Source organism: Stenella coeruleoalba, assembly GCF_951394435.1.
Source record: "Stenella coeruleoalba genome assembly, chromosome: 9".
In the NCBI taxonomy this organism is placed as follows: domain Eukaryota; kingdom Metazoa; phylum Chordata; class Mammalia; order Artiodactyla; family Delphinidae; genus Stenella; species Stenella coeruleoalba.
Window position 1 is genome coordinate 31,477,721 of NC_137155.1, and position 22,294 is coordinate 31,500,014.

The window sequence follows — 22,294 nt, forward strand, 5'->3', positions numbered from 1 at the left end:
ATACCTGCTCATTGCAGTCACCTGGAAGCTTAACAGAATCAACAAACCCATAACTGCCTCACGTCCATGGATGTTCTGGTACCACAAGTGTGATTCAGTCTTGGCACTAACATATAAATACTTGATTGTTCCAAGTAAAAAAGGATAGATCTATAACAACTTTGGGAGTTCTACACTCTGGAAAGCTCTGTCCTTTTTTTTTTCAAAAAATGTAGTATTTTTTTCTTTCCTTTTTTTAAAATTGAAGTATAGTTGATTGACAATGTGTTAGTTTCGGATGTACGGCACAGTGGTTCAGTTTGTATCTATATCCATATCTATATATCTATCTTTTCTTTTTCAGATTCTTTTCCATGATAGGTTATTACAAGATATTGAATATAGTTCCCTGTGCTATACAGTAGGTCCTTGTTGGTTATCTATTTTACATATAGTAGTGTGTATCTGTTAATCCCAAACTCCTGATTTATCCCCACCCCCTTCCCCTTTGGTAACCGTAAGTTTGTTTCCTATGTCTGTGAGTCTACTTCTGTTCTGTAAATAAGTTCGTTTGTATCATATTTTTTAGATTCCACATATAAATGATATCATACAGTATTTGTCTTTCTGTCTGACTTCACTTGGTTTGATATTCTCTAGGTTCATCCATGTTGCAGCAAATGGCAAAATTTCTTTCCTTTTTGTGGCTAATATTCCACTGTGTGTCTATACACCACATCTTCATAAGCCAGTCGTTTGTTGATGGGCACTGGGGTTGTTTCCATGTCTTGGCTATTGTGAATAGTGCTGCTGTGAACACGGGGGGCATGTATTTTTTGAATTATAGTTTTTTCCAGATAAATGCCCAGGAGTGGGATTGCTGACACATGTGGTAACCCTATTTTTAGTTTTTAAAGGAACCTTCATACTGTTCTCTGTAGTGGCTGCACCAATTTACATTTCCACCAACAGCGTAGGAGGGTCAAAAAATATAGTATTAATACGAAATACCTGTAGAGCCAACTATTGAGAGAAGTTTTATAGCAAATCTGCTACAATTTCAGGACAGTTTATCTACCACCCTCCCCAACACTTATTTCAAGCATTCCAAAACCTCCACCCAGTTAATTTTTCACTCTTCATACCTGAGAACTCTAAGTAGTCTTCCCTGTCCTGCATCAAATTAAGTCCCCCTGTTCTACACCACCATACTATCACTTACCTTTTCCCTCCTGGTATCTATCATAACTCCAAATTTACATTTATTTGCATCCTATTACTGAACTTATTATCACCATTATTAACTAAAGGTATTATTTGAATTCATTGTTGATTAAATTAATCCTTAATTAATTATATTATTATTACAGTTATTTACGTCATTACTACATTTATATTATGTCGGTGGCTGGTTCCCAGACTGTAAGCTCCAACAGAGCAGGGGCCTGTTTTTCGTTCAAGCTTGCGTACACAGCGCCGGACACACAGTAGTAGGTGTTAGGCCAATATTTGTTTATCAGCCTTCCTGACCTCTAAAACTCTCTGTCTAGTGAGGCTGGAAGACCCACGTGTGCAATGGTATAGAACAGACCGTTTAAAGTTCCGGGGAGGGGGCCTTGGTTGCCAGTTTTGCAAAGCGTACCCCGAAGCGAATGTTTTGAGAGGCGTCAGAACCCCGCCCCTTTACAACTACAGAACAAGTTCTGAGGCAGCCCTAAAACGCTTTCCCGGATCAGAGACACCGATTGCCGCAGAAGCTCTGCGCTCCAGGGTACTACCTGGAACAAACCCTGCAAAGATTCGGCGGGCGCCGCAGCCGGGCGTGCCAGCAGGAGGCTGCGCCGGGACTGCCCCCTCTCATTTCTCCCGCGCAAAACCGGGCCGGACGGCTCCACTCCCTCCCTCCACTGCAGGGGGGAGCCCGGCGCCCCCAGATTGGCAGCCATCCCGGGCGGCTCCCAGCTGCAGCCCCTCTTGCGCCGCCTGCAAAGCGAAGTTCACCGGTCGCGAAGTTTGGGTCCTGTAAGAGGAGCCTCGAGGGCTGGCGCCGTGGCGCCGAGTGGGCGGCGCGGTGCGCTCCCCCTGTCCCGGGCGCCGAGTGCGCCCCTCCCCCGGCCCGCCGGAGCTCCGGGCGGAGCGAGCGCGCTGCGCGGCCGCGGGCGACCTCCGTGCGCGGCCCCGTGGCGAGCGAGGCTCCCGTGGCCGCGTGCTGGGAGGAGGCCGGAGCCCAGCGGGGAAGAATGGAGTTGGCGACTGGCTCGCAGGTGAGGATCTGGCCGCCCGCCGCAGCCCGGACGCACCCTCGGCCTGCCTTCCCTTTGCGCTTGGCCCTGCGCCCCGCCTTGGGCTGGAAACGTGGCCCTCGGCTGCCGCGTTGTGGATCGGGCGCGCCCAGTCCCGCCGACGCCGGAGCGGGCACGCCCCGCAGGTGTGTCCGGTGTTTACGGTTGTGCCACCTGGAGCGGAGAGGCCGGGTGCCGCCGCACGCGGGCGCTCGCCGCTGGCCCGGGTGGGGCCTCGGGGTAGTCCGCTGGGTCGCTGCGGCCGCGAGCCCCGGGAGCGGATGAACTCTAGGGCAGTGCAGGCGGGGAGGCCGTAGCGGCGCAGCGACTGCGTTTGCGGTGCTCGTGGGACTGGGGGAGGGGGAAGCTTTTTCGGTGCGCGCCCCCCACTTTCTCCGGCATTGGCATGGAGATGAGTTTAAGTGTGATTTTCTAAAAAAGCATAGTCGAGAATCGGGCCAATTCAACTTGGATAATGGGGTTTAAAAAGCGTTGCTTTTGTATTTGTTCTAGAACTTTTGGAAATGTTTTTAAGGAACTTGTAACCGTTTGCGGGAACTGGCAGCGTTATTAGACCAGGTTAAAAAACAAAAAGCCCCAAGCTCCCAAACCGTGTATACAGCACCACCGCAGGTACCCATTATGGTTTTAACTAGGTCTTAAAAATCTCATTAACAAGCTCCCCAAAATTACAATGGGTGGTGGGAAGTGGACTTAGCTTCAGTTTTCTTTTTTACTTTTTAAAAGCGCTTTTCTCTACTTTCTAGTAATGAATATACATAATTTATGCGGAGGTAAGCAATAAAAACTTTTTCAAACGAACTAAAAATAAACCTTTTAGAAAGGAAGCAGCTTGTAGGAGCCCGAGAGATGCTTTGTATGAGGGTTGGGTTTTTTCTTGCTTTTGTGAGCGCTTCTGACTCACTGCTTCCACCTTACCTTTGGCTGGTGTTTATCTCCTTTCTCCACCTGGGTGTTGGGCATCCGCAGGATTTGGGAGACGCGGAGCGACCGGGGCCCAGCTGCCGGGGTGGCCGGTGGTGCCTGAGCCCGTGACGCTGTCACCTGCCTGGGTCTGGCGGCACATTAGAGACCAAGCCACTAATGGTCGCTTTGGCCATTTGGTGATTTCTGAAAGGCTTCCTGAAAGTGGACACTTGAGAAAAATCTATTGTGGATGTTTAAGAGAAAGAGTATTTTTTGAATTTCTCCAATTAAGTGAGGTATTAAAAGCAAGGAAAACAAACTCAAGAAGGGATGGGACAGGCTTAGTTGTTTTTGTTTTTGCCACTGACACTTACCATATAATTAGTATCCTAGGCTTTTAGGAGGTTTGGGTTTCTCCAGGATTTGAACCCTTCTGGAAGGAGCTTGTGAATTTCATCAGTAAATGTATCTTGATGATGTATCATTCCTGAAACATGTTGTTCTGGTGGTGCTGCGTCACCCACTACTTACATACACAGTTCCTGCTTAAGAAATTTAAAATGGGGCTTCCCGGGTGGCGCAGTGGTTGAGAGTCCGCCTGCCGATGCACGGGACACGGGTTTGTGCCCCGGTCCGGGAAGATCCCACATGCCGCGGAGCGGCTGGGCCCGTGAGCCGTGGCCGCTGAGCCTGCGCGTCCGGAGCCTGTGCTCTGCAACGGGAGAGACCACAACAGTGAGAGGCCCACGTACCGCAAAAAAAAAAAAAAAAAAAAAAAGAAATTTAAAATGTCCCAGAATGTTTAGTTGGAGATGAACATTTTATTGTCAAATAATGAGGCAAACTTTTGGTAGCTCTAAAATGTTAAGTAAACTATTTACCATGTGGCAGTAAGCCACAAATTATATCTGACCCATTATGCATCCATTAGGGCAAATTACTTTTGTAAGATGATCAGGTTTGTTTTTTCTCTCCCCCCAACGCCCCCCCCCCCCCCCCCCCCCCCCCCCCCGTCAAAAGACCTCCTAATTGACAAGGCAAATTAAGATGTGTGAGGATTTTTCTAGTGGAAATGTTCCTGTTCATCATAATTTAAGTGTGGGCGTATTATAGCCTCCTTAATTTAAATGAGTGGAGAGTGGTTTTACGGGGTGGGCAGGTGACTGCGGATAAGAGCACTTAATGAACACATCAGGCCCAGCAGGATGTTGAGTTCTTGTGGTTCTTCTCTGTACCTCAGCCTTATGCATAAAGCAGTGTGACGAACGGCCTGAAGCGGCGTGAGTGCACACTGAAGGAAGGCTCAGCCCAGTGTGCAGTGGGTTTTAATCTAACGCCTACAGCAGATATAATTTCCATCCCTTGTAAGGTATAGAGCTGGAAGGGGCTTTAGTAAAGCCTCTTAGGCCCGATGTTATGAGTAAAGGGAGCTAGGCAGGGAGGAAACAAGAAATTCGTTTCAACTCTGAACTCCTTGCTAGCCTCTGCTTTTCTGCAGCCTCAACAGTGTGTCGGATTTGATGTCCTCTGACAGTGATCACACCTCCCCTGGGCTCTAGTCCTTGTTGGGCTGACCACTGTGTCTTTGTGCTTTTGTATTGAATGATAGGAATAATGGCCAGTAAAGATGAGGGGATGGTCCCTTACTGAGAGCGCTCAGCAGCGAAGCTTGCAGGAGCTGGAGGATGGGACTGCCTCAGCTTCCTAGCAGAGAGGCTGGGAGGTCCTGAATGTCAGTGTAGTCCTTTTACTGTCTTCTACTGCTAGGGTGCAGGTTGGACCCTTAGAGAAGGAAATGATGCTAAATGTTCTTGTGAATATGCATGGAACATGCTGTTTGGAGGAGAAAAGGCATTTTTCTGATAGTTACCTCACAGACACAAAGTGTACCCATCTGATCCTGTGGCTTAAAATGTGTGCCCAGGGCTTCCCTGGTGGCGCAGTGGTTGAGAGTCCGCCTGCCAATGCAGGGGACACGGGTTCGTGCCCCGGTCCGGGAAGATCCCACATGCCACGGAGCGGCTGGGCCCGTGAGCCATGGCCGCTGAGCCTGCGTGTGAGAGGCCCGCGTACCGCAAAAAAAAAAAAAAAAAATGTGTGCCCAGAGCCCCAGAAACTGGTCACAGAGCGGGGTCGTTTGTGACTTCTTAGAAGGCCAGCACATTCGTCGTTTTGATGTACTGCTGACCTCCCATCCATAAAAGAGCTGAATTCTCAGTGATCAGGAGAAACCTCAGATAGCACAGCAATTCCGATCTGGTCAGGTACACAGGACAGAAAACCGTAAGATACTTATGTGACTTAAAACAGTTTAGGAACAGTAAGTTAACAAAAAAGTTCAATAAAGCCATTCGAATAGAGTAGTCTAGGCGTCCTAGTTTTACATCGCCCTTGAGAGTTCTCTATTACTCTCTTCGAGCTATAGTTTAGACTTTTTACGTCCAAGATACAGTTTTGTTTTGTAAAGGACATAGCTTTATGCATCAAAGTGGAATTGATGCAGGCTACTTGGGGAGGGATTGAGGTAAGAAAATATTTTGGGGACCATTTCCTTTTCCTTTTGAAAAGCAGTGGTTTGTGACTGTTTTTAAACAGGACCATTCAGAGGCACAGTAGGCATATGGCTGAAGTTAACGTGCACGATAGTTTCCTTCCATAGTGGTAAATGCCAGCACCCTGTGTATAGTGCAAAAATAGGTTGTGGAGTCTCACAGTGAAAGGGACCAGAATTTTAGTTCAAGTAGTTGGTGGCTTCCTGCCTGTTTTTCTTCATGATCATCAGCTTATGCCAGAAGGCCCCCTGACTGGGTTAGTCCATTTGTCAGATGTCCTTTCAGCACCTACTGTGTGCTAGATATTATGTCAGTTATGGTGGAAGAAACAAAGACAGAAAACGCTGTTCGTTCCCCAGCCCCCTGCCATCAGAGGTCACCCTGGAACTCCTTGCCTCTTCTGCCTTTGCCAGAGCTCAGCTGGCTCCTGCCCTGAGCTGTAGGGACATAGGCGGCCTTGGGTTTTGGGGATGGGAGAAGACCTTAAGAGTCATCCTTCCCCAGCCCCCCAACCCGCCCCGCAACCTCCAAGGAAGGGAAACGATCAATTCCTTTTAAAAGTCGTGGTGTGCTAGGTACTTAATATTAACAGATTTAATCCTCACTGTAGTTCTCTGAAGTAGGTTGTATTATCTGCATTTTAAAGATAAGCCTAATAGAGTGATTTGCTCAGGGCAGCCTGGCAAGGAAGGAGCTGAGCCAGAATTCTGTCTCCAGAGCCGGGGCTTGACTCTTGCTGCTAGAATCACCAGGTCTTGGCAGGTCACACAACTTTCGCTGAAATGTTGTGAGGCTAGAAATCCTTCCTCAACTTACGTTGCCATTGAGATAAGCAAGGACACACCAAGTTTAACGTACTATTTAAATAGAAGGGGATGTCAGCGCTTTGGGGTTTTCTTACGATACCTTTACCCCTCCTTTTAAAGAGAAGGGCTGGGGCGTTAGCAGCAGCTGGTCTGGTTCTTTTTAAGGAACTGGACAAGTTATGCTTTGAGTAGGATTCTTTGGATGCTGTTTGTAAAAGTCAGCTTGGGAATATGAATAAGATCCACACAGTTTTTACATAGGAATGACTTTTAGATGAATTTTGTATTGTGCAGGTAATACGCTGTTCATAGAAGCTGAAAAGGAAACAAAAATTGAACTATTCTACGTCTCTACTCCCTGGGCATCATTTTCTAGACATTTTCCATTCAGTGTTTGCCTGTGTCCAAGTCACCATTTTTGGTTAACTCTTATGGTATGATTGCTGTTTGAATTCTGCTTTCTTTAGCACTGTCAGTACTATTTTTCTGAGTAGCTTGGAGTCTTTATGGTTTTCATTTTCAATGACTGTGTAATGTTTCATTCAGGTGTGTACTTTATGTTGAAAGTTTTAAATTATTAACAAATAAATTTAAGAAACTTTGCAATGAATGTCTTGGGGTGGTACATACCGTATGCCCTGTGTTGAAGTCAACGCTGTTTTTAATTGCTGTTTCCCTGTCATGTACTTACTATCTGGTAGAATGTGCGTGATTTTCAATAGATGGGAACCTCTCACGTATTTTTTTCCTAAGGCATTTCCCCATTTGTTTTGCTGTATTAGCTGAGAGAAGGCACTTTTTGCCCAGGTTAGAATCAGGACTCATGATAACTAACCTGAAATAATGACTGTTTTCGTCCTGAACTTAGAGCCTCTAAGTTAAGCTTTCTTTGGTCTTGCTTATTTTAACTATAAATCATCTTCTAGATGGCATTCCCGAAAATGTGTGTTCATTGAAGTTCGGATATTCAAAGGTCAGACAGTAGGTTCACTCATTATAAAGTGGTTACTGAGAGCTAAAAAAAGAAACTATTTCTTGATGTGAGTGCTGGTTATAATGGGTAGGTGCAGTTTGTAAAACTTCACCAAGCTCTGCACTTACGATCTAGGCATGTTCTGGTTGCATGTTGCACTTAAAACGTTAACAGAGTAGCGTATCGAATACTAAAGTAGGAAGTACGAGGTCTGAGGACTGTGCTTCTGGAGAGCCCAGGCTACCAGGTGTGTGGTGACACCTTCCCAGGTGTCTCGTGTCCTGCCAGTGGAACCCATATCCTCAGGGCTGGACGTGGTCCAGGGGTCCCTCCCCACAAACCCCCTCTCCCGTTCCCCCAAACCCTCCATAGCAGCAGCACTGCTGTGTGGGCAGCCCCCCATATTTAAGCTCTACTGCTGGAGGATCCCATGGACCTGGCGAGTGCCTCGCATTTGTGAGTGAGCTCTGGCCTTTGAGTCTTTTGGCACAAGGCCTGGCCCTCCCTCAGCTGCCTGCTGGTAGAACTCCTCCTCTGTTAGGAGGGCCCAGGATTTACCCCAGGGTAATGGTTGATCACCTGAAATCACGTGGCAGGCCAAAGTGATAATTATCCCTGTCTGTGAAGGGCCTGGCGTATCATAGCTGTTAAATGTTTGTTGAATTTTTTAAGAAAGATGGTTTAGGGTTGTCAATGTATAGTGAGTGCAGGCATGAGTTACGACAGGCTGGAGCAGGGCTTCTGGCAATTTTCACTTGGACTAACTAATGGTGGAGGCCAGTTCGTACCTGTTCCAGAGGCCTGGAGGTGTGCAGTCCCACCCTGCCTGTGCAGGAGATTTTCTCATTAATCTCCAGTTTTGTCTTTAAAATCATGCCTATTCCGTGATACATTTTTATTTGTTTGAATACAAAAGTGCTATTTTAAACTATTCTCGTGGGGAAAAAAGTCTCCTCCCCTGTCCCACCTGTGGTTCTGAGAGCCCTCAGGCTGTCACTGAGCTCCCCAGCTTAAGGAATGGAACTGCCAAGTATAGAATTTAGCAAACAAACCTCTAATAAACACTGAAACAGGAAAGATATCCCCTTGCCCTGTCCCCCACCCCACACTATCTTTTCCCTTAAAGCTCCGTGACTCTGAGGGTGTTTAAGACGGGCGGGGGGGGGGGGGGGACTTGCACTGATACTGAATTCCCTAAGAATATTTTTTTTTTTTTTTTTTTGGCGATACGCGGGCTTCTCACTGTTGTGGCCTCTCCCGTTGCGGAGCAGAGGCTTTCGATGCGCAGGCTCAGAGGCCATGGCTCACTGGCCCAGCCGCTCCGCGGCATGTGGGATCTTCCCGGACCGGGGCACGAACCCGCATCCCCTGCATCGGCAGGTGGACTCTCAACCACTGCGCCACCAGGGAAGCCACCTAAGAATATTTTTTAATGCAAAATGGCTCGTGCCCTTTATTTTGTTCTCCATTAGCATTGGTTTAAAATGGAAAGTTAAGAAAAATAAAAGTACATTTAACTGTCATCTTTTTTTTAATTTTAATTTTTTATTGAAGTATAGTTGTTTTAAAGTGTTGTGTTAGTTTCTGAGGTACAGCAAAAGTGATTCAGTTATACGTATATATATTCTTTTTCATATCTTTTTCCACTATGGTTTATTATAGGATATTGAATATAGTTCCCTGTGATGAACAGTAGAACCTTGTTGTTTATCTGTTTTATATACATTTTATTATATATATTTTCATATAATATTTGCCAATCCCAAACTCTTAATTTATCCTTCCCCCACCACCCCTTTTCCCCTTTGGTAACCATAAGTTTGTTTTCTATGTCTGTGAGTCTCTTTCTGTTTTGTAAATAAGTTTATGTCATATTTTAAATTCCACATAAAAATGATATCATGGTATTTGTGTTTTTCTAACTTACTTCACTTAGTATGATAATCTCTAGGTCCATCCATGTTGCTGCAAATGGCATTATTTCATTCTTTTTTATGGTTGAGTAATATTCCATTGTATATATGTACCATACTTTATCTGTTCATCTGTTGATGGACGCTTAGATTGTTTCTATGTTTTGGTTATTGTGAATAGTGCTGCTGTGAACATAGAGATGCATGTATCTTTTTGAATTATAGTTTTGTCCAGATATATGCCCAGGAGTGGGATTGCTGGATCATATGGTAATTCTATTCTTAGTTTTCTGAGGAACTTCCATACTGTTCTCCATAGTGGCTGCACCAGTTTACATTCCTGCCTACCAACAGTGTAGGAGGGTTCCCTTTTCTCCACACCCTCTCCAGCAGTAGTTATTTGCAGACTTTTTAAAGATGGGCATTCTGACCAGTGTGAGGTGACAACCTCACTGTAGTTTTGATTTGCATTTCTCTAACAGTTACCGGTGCTGAGCATGTTTTCATGTGCCTGTTGGCCATCTGCATGTCTTCGTTGGTGAAATGTCTATTTAGGTCTTCTGCCCATTTTTTGATTGGGTTGTTTGTTTTTTTGATATTGAGCTATATGATCTGTTATTATAGTTTGGAAATTAGACCCTTGTCGGTCACATCATTTGCAAATATTTTCTCCCATTGTGTAGTCTGTCTTATCGTTTTCTTCATGGTTTCTTTTGCTGTGCAAAAGCTTATAAGATTATTTAGGTCCCGTTTGTTTAATTTTTTTTCATTTGTTTTTTCATTTGTTTAATTTTTTTAAATTTATTTTTTTAACATCTTTATTGGAGTATAATTGTTTACAATGGTGTGTTAGTTTCTGTTTTAAAACTAGTGAATCAGCTATACATATACATGTATCCCCATATCTCCTCCCTCTTGCATCTTCCTACCACCCTCCCTATGCCACCCCTGTAGGTGGTCACGAAGCGCCAAGCTGATCTCCCTGTGCTATGCGGCTGCTTCCCGCTATCTATTTTACATGTGGTAGTATATATAAGTCCATGCCACTCTCTCACTTTGTCCCAGCTTACCCTTCCCCCTCCCCGTGTCCTCAAGTCCATTCTCCATGCGTGCGTCTTTATTCCTGTCCTGCCCCTAGGTTCTTCAGAACTTTTTTTTTTAGATTCCATATATATGTGTTAGCATATGGTATTTATTTTTCTCTTTCTGACTTACTTCCCTCTGTATGACAGACTCTAGGTCCATCCACCTTACTACAAATTACTCAATTTCGTTTCTTTATATGGCTGAGTAATAGTCCATTGTATATATGTGCCACATCTTCTTTATCCAGTCATCTGTCAGTGGACACTTAGGTTGCTTCCATGACCTGGCTTTTGTAAATAGAGCTGTAATGAACATTTTGGTACATGTCTCTTTTTGAATTATGGTTTTCTCAAGGTATATGCCCAGTAGTGGGATTACTGGGTCGTATGGTAGTTCTATTTGTAGTTTTTTAAGGAACCTCCATACTGTTCTCCATAGTGGCTGTATCAGTTTACATTCCCACCAGCAGTGCAACAGGGTTCCCTTTTTTCCACACCCTCTCCAGCATTTATTGTTTGTAGATTTTTTGATGATGGCCATTCTGACCGGTGTCAAGTGATACCTCATTGTGGTTTTGATTTGCATTTCTCTAATGATCAGTGATGTTGAGCATCCTTTCATGTGTTTGTTGGCAATCTGTATATCTTCTTTGGAGAAATGTCTGTTGAGGTCTTCTGCCCATTTTTGGATTAGATTGTTTTTTTCATATTGAGCTGCATAAGCTGCTTGTAAATTTTGGAGATTAGTCCTTTGTTTGCAACCCTCCCATTCTGAGGCTTGTCTTTTTGTTTATGGTTTCCTTTGCTATGCAAAAGCTTTTAAGTTTCATTAGGTCCCATTTGTTTGTTTTTATTTTTATTTCCATTTCTCTAGGAGGTGGGTCCAAAAGGATCTTGCTGTTATTTATGTCATGGAGTGTTCTGCCTGTGTTTTCCTCTAAGAGTTTTATAGTGTCTGACCTTACATTTAGGTCATTAATCCGTTTTGAATTTATTTTTGTGTATGGTGTTAGGGAGTGTTCTAATTTCATTCTTTTTACATGTAGCTTTCCAGTTTTCCCAGCACCACTTATTGAAGAGGCTGTCTTTTCTCCATTGTATATTCTTGCCTCCTTTATCAAAGATAAGGTGACCATGTGAGCATGGGTTTATCTCTGGGCTTTCTCTCCTGTTCCACTGATCTATATTTCTGTTTTTGTGCCAGCACCATACTATCTTGATTACTGTAGCATTGTAGTATAGTCTAAAGTCAGGGAGCGTGATTTCTCTGGCTCTGTTTTTCTTTCTCAAGATTGTTTTGGCTATTTGGGGTTTTTTGTGTTTCCATACAAATTGTGAAATTTTTTGTTCTAGTTCTCTGAAAAATGCCATTGGTAGTTTGATAGGGATTGCATCGAATCTGTAGCTAGCTTTCTGTAGTATAGTCATTTTCACAACATGGACTCTTCTAATCCAAGAACATGGTATATCTCTCCATCTGTTTGTATCTTTAATTTCTTTCATCAGTGTTTTATGGTTTTCTGCATACAGGTCTTCTGCCTCCTTAGGTAGGTTTATTCCTAGGTATTTTATTCTTTTTGTTGTAATGGTAAATGGAAGTGTTTCCTTAATTTCTTTTTCAGATTTTTCATCATTAGTGTATAGGAATGCAAGAGATTTCTGTGTGTTAATTTTGTATTCTGCTACTTTACCAAATTCATTGATTAGCTCCAGTAGTTTTCTGGTAGCATCTTTAGGATTGTCTATGTATAGTATCATGTCATCTGCAAACAGTGACAGTTTTACTTCTTCTTTTCCGATTTGGATTCCTTTTATTTCTTTTTCCTCTCTGATCGCTGTGGCTAAAACTTCTAAAACTGTGTTGAATAATAGTGGTGAGAGTGGGCAACCTTGTCTTGTTCCTGATCTTAGTGGAAATGATTTCAGTGTTTCACCATTGAGAACGATGTTGGCTGTTGGTTTGTCATATACGGCCTTTATTATGTTGAGGTAAGTTCCCTCTATGCCTACTTTCTGGAGGGTTTTTATCATAAATTGGTGATGAATTATATCGAAAGCTTTTTCTGCATCTATTGAGATCATCATCTGGTTTTTCTCTTTCACTTTGTTATTATGGTGTATCACGTTGATTGATTTGCGTATATTGAGGAATTCTTGCATTCCTGGGATAAACCCCTGTTGATCATGGTGTTGATCCTTTTAATGTGCTGTTGGATTCTGTTTGCTAGTATTTTGTTGAGGATTTTTGCATCTGTGTTCATCAGTGTTATTGGCCTGTAGTTTTCTTTTTTTGTAACATCTTTGTTTGGTTTTGGTATCAGGGTGATGGTGGCCTCACAGAATGAGTTTGGGAGTGTTCCTTCCTCTGCTATATTTTGGAAGACATTGAGAAGGATAGGTGTTAGCTCTTCTCTAAATGTTTGGTAGAATTCGCCTGTGAAGCCATCTGGTCCTGGGCTTGTGTCTGTTGGAAGATTTTTAATCACAGTCTCAATTTCAGTGCTTGTGGTTGGTCTGTTCATATTTTCTGTTTCTTCCTATTTCAGTCTCGGAAGGTTATGCTTTTATAAGAATCTGTCCATTTCTTCCAGGTTGTCCATTTTATTGGCATAGAGTTGCTTGTAGTAATCTCTCATGATCCTTTGTATTTCTGCAGTGTCAGTTGTTACTTCTCCTTTTTCATTTCTAATTCTATTGATTTGAGTCTTCTCCCTTTTTTTCTTGATGAGTCTGGCTAATGGTTTATCGATTTTGTTTTTCTTCTCAAAGAACCAGCTTTTAGTTTTTTTGATCTTTGCTATCGTTTCCTTCATTCCTTTTTCATTTATTTCTGATCTGATATTTATGATTTCTTTCCTTAGGATAACTTCGGGGTTTTTTTGTTCTTCTTTCTCTGATTGCTTTAAGTGTAAGGTTAGGTTGTTTATTTGAGATGTTTCTTGAGGTAGGATTGTATTGCTATAAAGTTCCCTCTTAGAACTGCTTTTGCTGCATCCCATAGGTTTTGGGTTGTCGTGTTTTCATTGTCATTTGGTTTTAGGCATTTATTGATTTCCTCTTTGATTTATTCAGTGTTTTCTTGGTTATTTGGTAGCCATGTGTTTGTATTTTTTACAGATTTTTTTCCTGTAATTGGTACCTAGTCTTATAGCATTGTGGTCGGAAAAGATACTTGATACGATTTCAGTTTTCGTAAATTTACCAAGACTTGATTTGTGACCTAAGATGATGTGATCTATCCTGGAGAATGTTCCATGAACACTTGAGAAGAAAGTGTATTCTGTTTTTGGATGGAATGTCCTGTAAGTATCAGTTAAGTCCATCTTGTTTAATGGACCATTTAAAGGTTGTGTTTCCTTATTTATTTTCATTTTGGATGATCTGTCCATTGGTGAAAGTGGGGTCTTAAAGTCCCCTACTATGAATGTGTTACTGTCGATTTCCCCTTTTATGGTTGTTAGCATTTGCCTTATGTATTGAGGTGCTCCTATGTTGGGTGCATAAATATTTACAATTGTTATATTTTCTTTTTTGATTGATCTCTTGATCATTGTGTAGTGCCCTTCTTTGTTTCTTGTAATAGTCTTTATTTTAAAGTCTGTTTTGTCTGATATGAGTATTGCTACTCCAACTTTCTTTTGATTTCCATTTGCCTGGAATATCTTTTTCCATCCCTTCACTTTCAGTCTGTATGTGTCCCTAGGTCTGAAGTGGGTCTCTCGTAGACAGCATATATATGGGTCTTGTTGTATCCATTCAGCCAGTCTGTGTTGTTTAGTTGGAACATTTAATCCATTTACATTTAAGATAGTTATTGATATGTATGTTCCTATTACCATTTTCTTAATTGTTTTGTGTTTGTTATCGTAGGTCTTTTTCTTCTCTTGTGTTTCCTGCCTAGAGAAGTTCCTTTAGTGTTTGTTGTAACGCTGGTTTGGTGGTGCTGAATTCTCTCAGCTTTTGCTTGTCTGTAAAGGTTTTAATTTCTCCGTCGAATCTGACTGAGGTCCTTGCTGGGTAGAGTAATCTTGTTTGTAGATTTTTCCCTTTCATCACTTTAAATATGTCCTGCCACTCTCTTCTGGCTTGCAGAGTTTCTGCTGAAAGATCAGCTATTAACCTTATGGTAATTCCCTTCTATGTTATTTGCTGCTTTTTCCTTGCTGCTTTTAATATTTTTTCTTTGTATTTAATTTTTCATAGTTTGATTAATATGTGTCTTGGCGTGTTTCTCCTTGGATTTATCCTGTATGGGACTCTCTGTGCTTTCTGGACTTGATTGATTATTTCCTTTCCCATAGTAGGGAAGTTTCAACTATAATCTCTTCTAATATTTTCTCAGTCCCTTTCTTTTTTTCTTCTTCTTCTGGGACCTCCTATAATTCGAATGTTGGTGTGTTCAGTGTTGTCCCAGAGGTCTCTGAGACTGTTCTCAATTCTTTTCATTCTTTTTCCTTTATTCTGCTTTGTGGTAGTCATTTCCTCTATTTTATCTTTCAGGTCACTTATCCGTTCTTCTTCCTCAGTTATTCTGCTATTGATTCCTTCTAGAGAAACTTTCATTTCTTTTATTCTGTTGTTCATCATTGTTTGTTTGCTCTTTAGTTCTTTTAGGTCCTTGTTAAAAGTTTATGGTATTTTCTCCATTCTATTTCCAAGATTTTGGATCATAATTACTATCATTACTCTGAATTCTTTTTCAGGTAGACTGCCTGTTTCCTCTTCATTTGTTTGATCTGGTGGGTTTTTACCTTGTTCCTTCATCTGTTATATATTTCTGTCTTCTCATTTTGCTTAACTTACTGTGTTTGGGGGTCTGCTTTTCACAGGCTGCAGGTTCATAGTTCCCGTTGTTTTTGGTGTCTGCTGCCAGTGGTTAAGTTTGGTTCACTGGGTTGTGTTGGCTTCCCGGTGGAGGGGACTGGTGCCTGTGTTTTCGTGGATGAGGCTGGATCTTGTCTTTCTGGTGGGCAGGGTCACATCTGGTGGTGTGTTTTGGGGTGTCTGTGACCTTATTATGATTTTAGGCAGCCTCTCTGCTAATGTGTAGGGTTGTGTTCCTGTCTTGGTAGTTGTTTGGCATAGGGTGTCCAGCTTGCTGGTGTAGCTTGCTGGTTGTTCAGTGGGGCTGGGTCTTGGCATTGAGATGGAGATCTCTGGAAGAGCTTTCGCCATTTGATATTACGTGGAGCCAGGAGGTCTCTGGTGGACCAGTGTCCTGAACTCAGCTCTCCCACCTCAGTGGCTCAGGCCTGACACCTGGCTGGAGCACCAAGACCCTGTCAGCCACACGGCTCAGAAGAAAAGGGAGAAAAAATAAAATAAAATAAACAAATTATTTAAATAAAATTTTTTAAAGTATTATTAAAAATAAAAAAGTAAAAGTAATAAGAAAAAGAAAGAAGAGAGCAACCAAACCTAAAAACAAATCCACCAATGATAACAAGTACTAAAAACTATACTAAAAAAAAAAAAAAGGACAGATAGAATCCTAGGACAGATGGTAAAAGCAAAGCTATACAGACAGAATCACACAAAGAAACATACACACTCACAAAAAGAGAAAAAGAAAAAGAAAAAATATATATGTATATTAAAAATAAAAAGGAAGACAGCAACCAAGTCAATAAACAAATCTACCATTGATAATAAGCTCTAAATACTAAACTAAGGTAAACATAAAACCAGAAGCAAACTAGATGCAGAAAGCAAACCCAAAGTCTACAGTTGCTCCCAAGGTCCACCGCCTAAGTTTTGGGATGATTTGTTGTCTATTCAGGTATTCCACAGATGCAGGGTACATCCAGTTGACTGTGGAGATTTAATCCGCTGCTCCTGAGGCTGCTGGGAGGAATTTTCCTTTCTCTTCTTTGTTCGCACAGCTCCCGGGGTTCAGCTTTGGATTTGGCCCAGCCTCTGCTTGTAGGTTGCCTGAGGGCGTCTGTTCCCCACCCAGACAGGACGGGGTTAAAGGAGCGGCTGATTCGGGGGCTCTGGCTCACTCAGGCCGGAGAGAGGGAGGGAGGGAGGGAGGGGTATGGAATGCGGGGCGAGCCTGTGGCGGCAGAGGCCGGCGTGACGTTGCACCAGCCTGAGGTGCGCCGTGTTCTCCCGGGGAAGTTGTGCCTGGATCACAGTGCCCTGGCAGTGGCGGACTGCACAGGCTCCCGGGAGGGGACGTGTGGAGAGTGACCTGTGCTCACACACAGGCTTCTTGGTGGCTGCAGCAGCAGCCTTAGCATCTCATGGCCGTCTCTGGGGTCTGCGCTGAGAGCCGTGGCTCGCGCCCCTCTCTGGAGCTCGTTTAGCCGGTGCTCTGAACCCCTTCTCCTTGCACACCCTGAAACAATGGTCTCTTGCCTCTTAGGCAGGTCTAGACTTTTCCCAGACTCCCTCCCGGCTAGCTGTGGTGCACTAACCCCCTGCAGGCTGTGTTCACGCAGCCAACCTCAGTCCTCTCCCTGGGATCCGACCTCCAAAGCCCAAGCCTCAGCTCCCAGCCCCCGCCCACCCCGGCGGGTGAGCAGAGAAGCCTCTCGGGCTGGTGAGTGCTGCTCGGCACCATTCCTCTGTGCAGGAATCTCTCTGCTTTGCCCTCCGCACCCCTGTTGCTGCGCTCTCCTCCGCGGCTCCGAAACTACCCCCCCCCCGCCCCCGCGCCCGCCACCCGCAGTCTCCAGCCGCGAAGGAGCTTCTAGTGTGTGGAAACTTTTCCTCCTTCACAGCTCCCTCCCAGAGGTGCAGGTCCCGTCCCTATTCTTTGTTTGTTTTTTCTTTTTTCTTTTGCCCTACTCAGGTACGTGGGGAGTTTCTTGCCTTTTGGGAAGTCAGGTCTTCTGCCAGTGTTCAGCAGGTGTTCTGTAGGAGTTGTTCCACATGTAGATGTATTTCTGATGTATTTGTGGGGAGGAAGGTGATCTCCACGTCTTACTCCTCTGCCATCTTGAAGGTTCCTCTTCAGCTCTCCCCATTTGTTTATTTTTGCTTTTATTTCTATAACTTCGTGGGACTGAGTTAAGAAAACTTTACTACGATTTGCAGAGAATGTTTTGCCTAATTTCATTTCTAGGAGTTTTATGTTGTCATGTTTTATATTTAAGTCTTTACGCCATTTTGAGTTTATTTTTGTGTATGGTGTGATGGTGTGTTTTAACTTCATTGATTTACATGTAGCTGTCCAGCTTTCCCAGCACCAATTGCTGAAGAGACTGTGTTCTCCATTGTATGTTCTTTCCTCCTTTGTTGAAGATTAATTGACCATAGATGTGTGGGTTTATTTCTGGGCTCTCTATTCTGTTCCACTGATCCATATTTCTGTTTTTGTGCCAGTACTGTGCTGCTGAAAATCATTGTTTATTCTTAATTCTCTGTTTTTTTTTCTGACTATTGGTCCCAGGCATTTTTTATTGGGGGATTTTAAAAAATTAAAATAGTTGAAGCCAATGGGGTCTCAACCAGCCTTTCTCACGCGTGCCCATGGCCTCTTACAGAAGGCTTTCCTTACCTGACTTAAAAAGAAAAACAAAAGCAAAAGAACACCTCATTCTCTTTTCTCACACTGACAGCTTCAAAAACTCACTGAAAAGAGCATCTAGTTGTCTTCCTGACCTTTATGGTAGCAAGTGGATCCTCTTCCCTGACTGTAATTAGGAGCTGAGAAAGGATGCACTCTTAGGAGTGTGTACATTCACTGTGGCACAAAGCCAGGAGCCAAGTGGTGTTGGCAGCCTGCACGGGCCAGCATCCCAGGGATTGTTTGGTGTGTTTTCCACTAGCAGGGCAGAAGTGTGTCAAGAGGACCCCTGTATAAAGGCTTCCAGAGCTGGGCTGTGGGATGAAGAGTTTTCCCCCTCATCCCTCAAAAGTGTGAAGATCTGTTCAGTACTTGTCTGCATTGAGCACAGGGACACTAGCCTCCCCTGAAAGATGATGTTCCCTCTGCCTTGAGGTTCTCCAGACTCCTGCTTCCACCTGTGAATTTCCTGCAAGTCCTCTAGGCTGACTTTGTCCCACAGCTGTGTGGGCGTGGCCAACCTCGAGGCTCTTAGAATTCTTCCTGACCATCACCAAATGTGTGGGTCAGGTGCCCTCCTGGGCTGACCTCCCTGTTTGTATTTATCGCACCACATTGAAATTGACTATAGAGTGTGTCACCTCACCGTTATGACTCATTGCTCATCGGATCCCTTAGCATGGTGCCCGGCACATGTTGGTACAATTATACTCTGTAATCACTTTGAATAATGAACATTGACATAGCGTCTTCTACTTCACAGGATGCTTTCCAGTAATAGTTTGGAAGCCGTCAGAGCTCTGTACAAATATTCTTATTCTTTTCCTTCTGGGTAAATGGGAGGAGTGCCCTTTCCTGGCTCCTGAGACAGGCAAAGCTACTTGATGTGCCCTGGCTGATGACATTTGAGCAGAAGTGTTGTGTGTCATGTCCAGGTGGAATTCTTTAAAGCCAGTGCACCATCTACCCCGTCTCCCTCCCTCTGCTGCTGCCTCTGCCTGTATTCCCCGTGGTGGAAGTTCTGTCACCCTGGGTCCTGTGTGAGGACGGTGTGGAGTGGTTCATCGGGCTGGCCCGGGACACACCTGTCATATGAACAAGAAGGAAGCCTTTCTTGCTGTAGACCGTTCAGACTTGGAGTTGTTTGCTGCTGCTTTATCACCTGCCTTGTCCTGACAGACACGCAAAGGCACACGTATTTCAATTTGGATTCACTCTGGTTGTCACCTGAGTGAACTGGGGTCGTGGTGGTAATAGAAGTATGTGGGCTTCTTTTGGCTTGTCGTTGTGTGGTGGGGGGAATATGCCTGTTATTAAGTGGTTCAGAGTTCAGGGATGTTAAGTGCCCTGTGGCAGGCGGGGCAGGAGAGTTCCACAGGAAGAAGCCACCAAAATGTCAACAGCAGCTTGTTGAAAAACATAGAGCAGACTAGTCTGCTTGGATAATCAGTCTTTTAGAGTACAAAGAAATCTTAACATTGGCTTCACATTTCCTGTCTGCTGACCTTTCTGGAAAAGGAAATTACCCAGGACTTTCCAAGTGGTTTGGCTCACTTCCCTACCAGGACCTCTGCCAAAACTTCAGTTCTTTGGCTACCCTTCTGAATAACTATTCTAAACCCTAGACACAGACACGTCTATAAATTTCTTCCCACTTATATTTTCTCTTTTAAAAATAGCAATTGATTTTTTTTCTTCTGCTTTTCTTATTGTGGTAGAACGTACATAACATAAATTTTACTATTTTAACCATTTTCAAGTGTATAATTCAGCGACATTAAGTACAGTCACATTGTTGTACAACCATCACTGCTATTCATATCCAGAGCTTTTTCGTCATCCTGAAGTGAAACTCCATTCCCGTTAAACAATGTACTTGGTTCCTCCTTCCCCCCAGCCTCTAGTAACCACCATTCTACTTTCTGTCTCTATGAATTTGACTATTCTAAGTACCTCTTATAACTGGAGTCATACAATATTTGTCCTTTCATGTCTGATGTTTTTCACTTAGCATAATGTTTTCAAGATTTATCTGTATTCAAAGATATATCAGAATTTCATTCTTTTTGAAAGCTGAATAATAATCCATTGTGTGTGTGTGTATATATGTGTGTATATGTGTATATATATATATATATATACGTATACACACACACACACCACATTTTGTTCATCCATTCATCCATCCATGGACATCTGGGCTGTTTCTACCTGTTGGCTATCATTAATAATGCTGCTATAAACATTGGTATAAAATATGTTTGAATCGCTGCTTTCCATACTTCTGGGCGTATACCTAAAAGTGGAATTGTTGGATTGTATGGTAATTCTGTGTTTAAATTTTTTGGGAACTATCATATTGTTTACCACAGTGGCTGCACCGTTTTACATTCCTACTAACAGTGCACACGTTCCAGTTTCCACACGTACTCACCAACACTTATTTTCTATTTTTTTGATAATGACCATCCTTATGGGTGTGAAGTGATAGCTCATTGTGGTTTTGATTTACATTTCCCTAAAGATTAGTGATGTTGAGCATCTTTTCGGCAGTTTTTTGGCCATCTGCATATATTTGGAGAACTGTTGTTCAAGTCCTTTGTTCATTTTTAAATTGGATTGTTTGTTTTGCTGTTGTTGAGCTGTATGAGTTCTTTGCATATTCTGGATATTAACCCTTTTTCATATAAATGATTTACAAGTATTTTCTCCATTCTCTAGGTTGCCTTTTTCATTCTCTTGGTAATGTCCTTTGGTGCAGAAAAGTTTTTAATTTTGATGAAGTCCAATTTATTTTTTTCCTATTGTTGTCTCTGCCTTTGGTGTCATGTCCAAGTAATCATTGCTAAATCCAGTGTCATAAATTTTCCCTTCTATGTTTTCTTCCAAGAAAGAAAAGAGATTTTATAGTTTTAGCTCTTACATTTAGGTGTTTGATGCATTCTGAGTATTTTGTAGATGGTGTAAGGTGAGGATCCAGCTTCATTCTTTGCATATGGAATCCAGTTTTTCCAGCATCATTTGTTGGAAAGATTGTCCTTTCCCCATTGAACAGTCTTGGCATCTTTGTCAAAAATGATTTAACCATCTAGTCAAAAATCATTTCACCATCTATTCAAGGGTTTATTTCTGGGCTCTCTATTCTGTTGCACTGATATAAATATCTGTCTTTATGCTACGACCATACTGTTTGGGGTAGTGTAGCTTTGTAGTAAATTTTTTTTTTTTTTTGCGGTATGTGGGCCTCTCACTGTTGTGGCCTCTCCCGCTGCAGAGCACAGGCTCCGGACGCGCAGGCTCAGCGGCCATGGCTCACGGGACCAGCCGCTCCGCGGCATGTGGGATCTTCCCAGACCGGGGCACGAACCCGTGTCCCCTGCATCGGCAGGCGGACTCTCAACCACTGCGCCACCAGGGAAGCCCTGTAGTAAATATTTAGATCAGTAAGTGTGAGTCCTCCAATGAGGTTCTTCATTTTGAAGATTGTTTTGATTTTTCAGGGCCCCTTGAGATTCCACATGAATTTTAAGAAGGGCTGTTTTATTTTTGCAAACAAATGTTACTGTGATTTTGATGAGGATTGCATTGGGTATATAAATAGCTTTGGGTAGTACTGTCATCTAAACAATATTAAGTCTCCCAGTCTATGAACACGTGATGTCTTTCCATTTATTTATGTCATCAGTAATTTCATTTAGTGATGTTGTATAGTTTTCAGTGTATAAATCTTTAGCCTTGTGGCCCAAGATAATTCCTGAGGGTTTTTTGTTGGTGGTGGTTTTTTTTTTTTTGATGCTCTTATAAATGGAATTGTTTTCTTAATTTCCTTTTCGGATTGTTCATTGTTAGCGTATAGAAATGCTACTGATTTGTATTCAGTTCGTTAATTAGTGCTAACAGTTTTTGTGGACTCTTTAGGATTTTCTACATAGATGGTCATGTCACCTGCCAGTAGATAATTTTACTGCCTTCTTTCCAATTCAGATGCCTTTTATTTTTGTTGTATAATTGCTCTGATTAGAACTTCAAATGCTATGTTGAATAGAAATGGTGAAATTGGGTGTCCTTGTCCTGTTCCTGATCTTAGGGGAAAGCTTTCAGTCTTTCACCATTGAGTATGATATTAGTTGTGGGGTTGGTGATTGTTGAGTTTTTTTAAAACCATGAAAGTGTTTTGAATTTTGTCAAATGCTTTTCCTGCATCAGTTGAGTTTTTTTTCTTTCATCAGGTTAATGTAGTGCATTACTTTGATCAATTTTCATA

At 42.9% G+C, this 22,294-nt stretch overlaps 1 protein-coding gene across 2 annotated transcripts in view; it reads left to right on the forward strand.

Annotated features, from left to right (window-relative positions):
• Positions 1-1,970: 1,970 nt before the first annotated feature.
• Positions 1,971-22,294, forward strand: part of CDCA7L (cell division cycle associated 7 like) — a 51,319-nt gene continuing 30,995 nt past the window's right edge. The window contains exon 1 of one of the 2 annotated variants that reach the window (XM_079931169.1): positions 1,971-2,243. In XM_079931169.1, coding sequence (XP_079787295.1) covers positions 2,220-2,243 — 24 coding nt within the window. In that variant the 5' untranslated portion in view covers positions 1,971-2,219. The remainder of the gene's footprint in view (positions 2,244-22,294) is intronic. The other variant, XM_079931173.1, reaches the window with a different exon arrangement.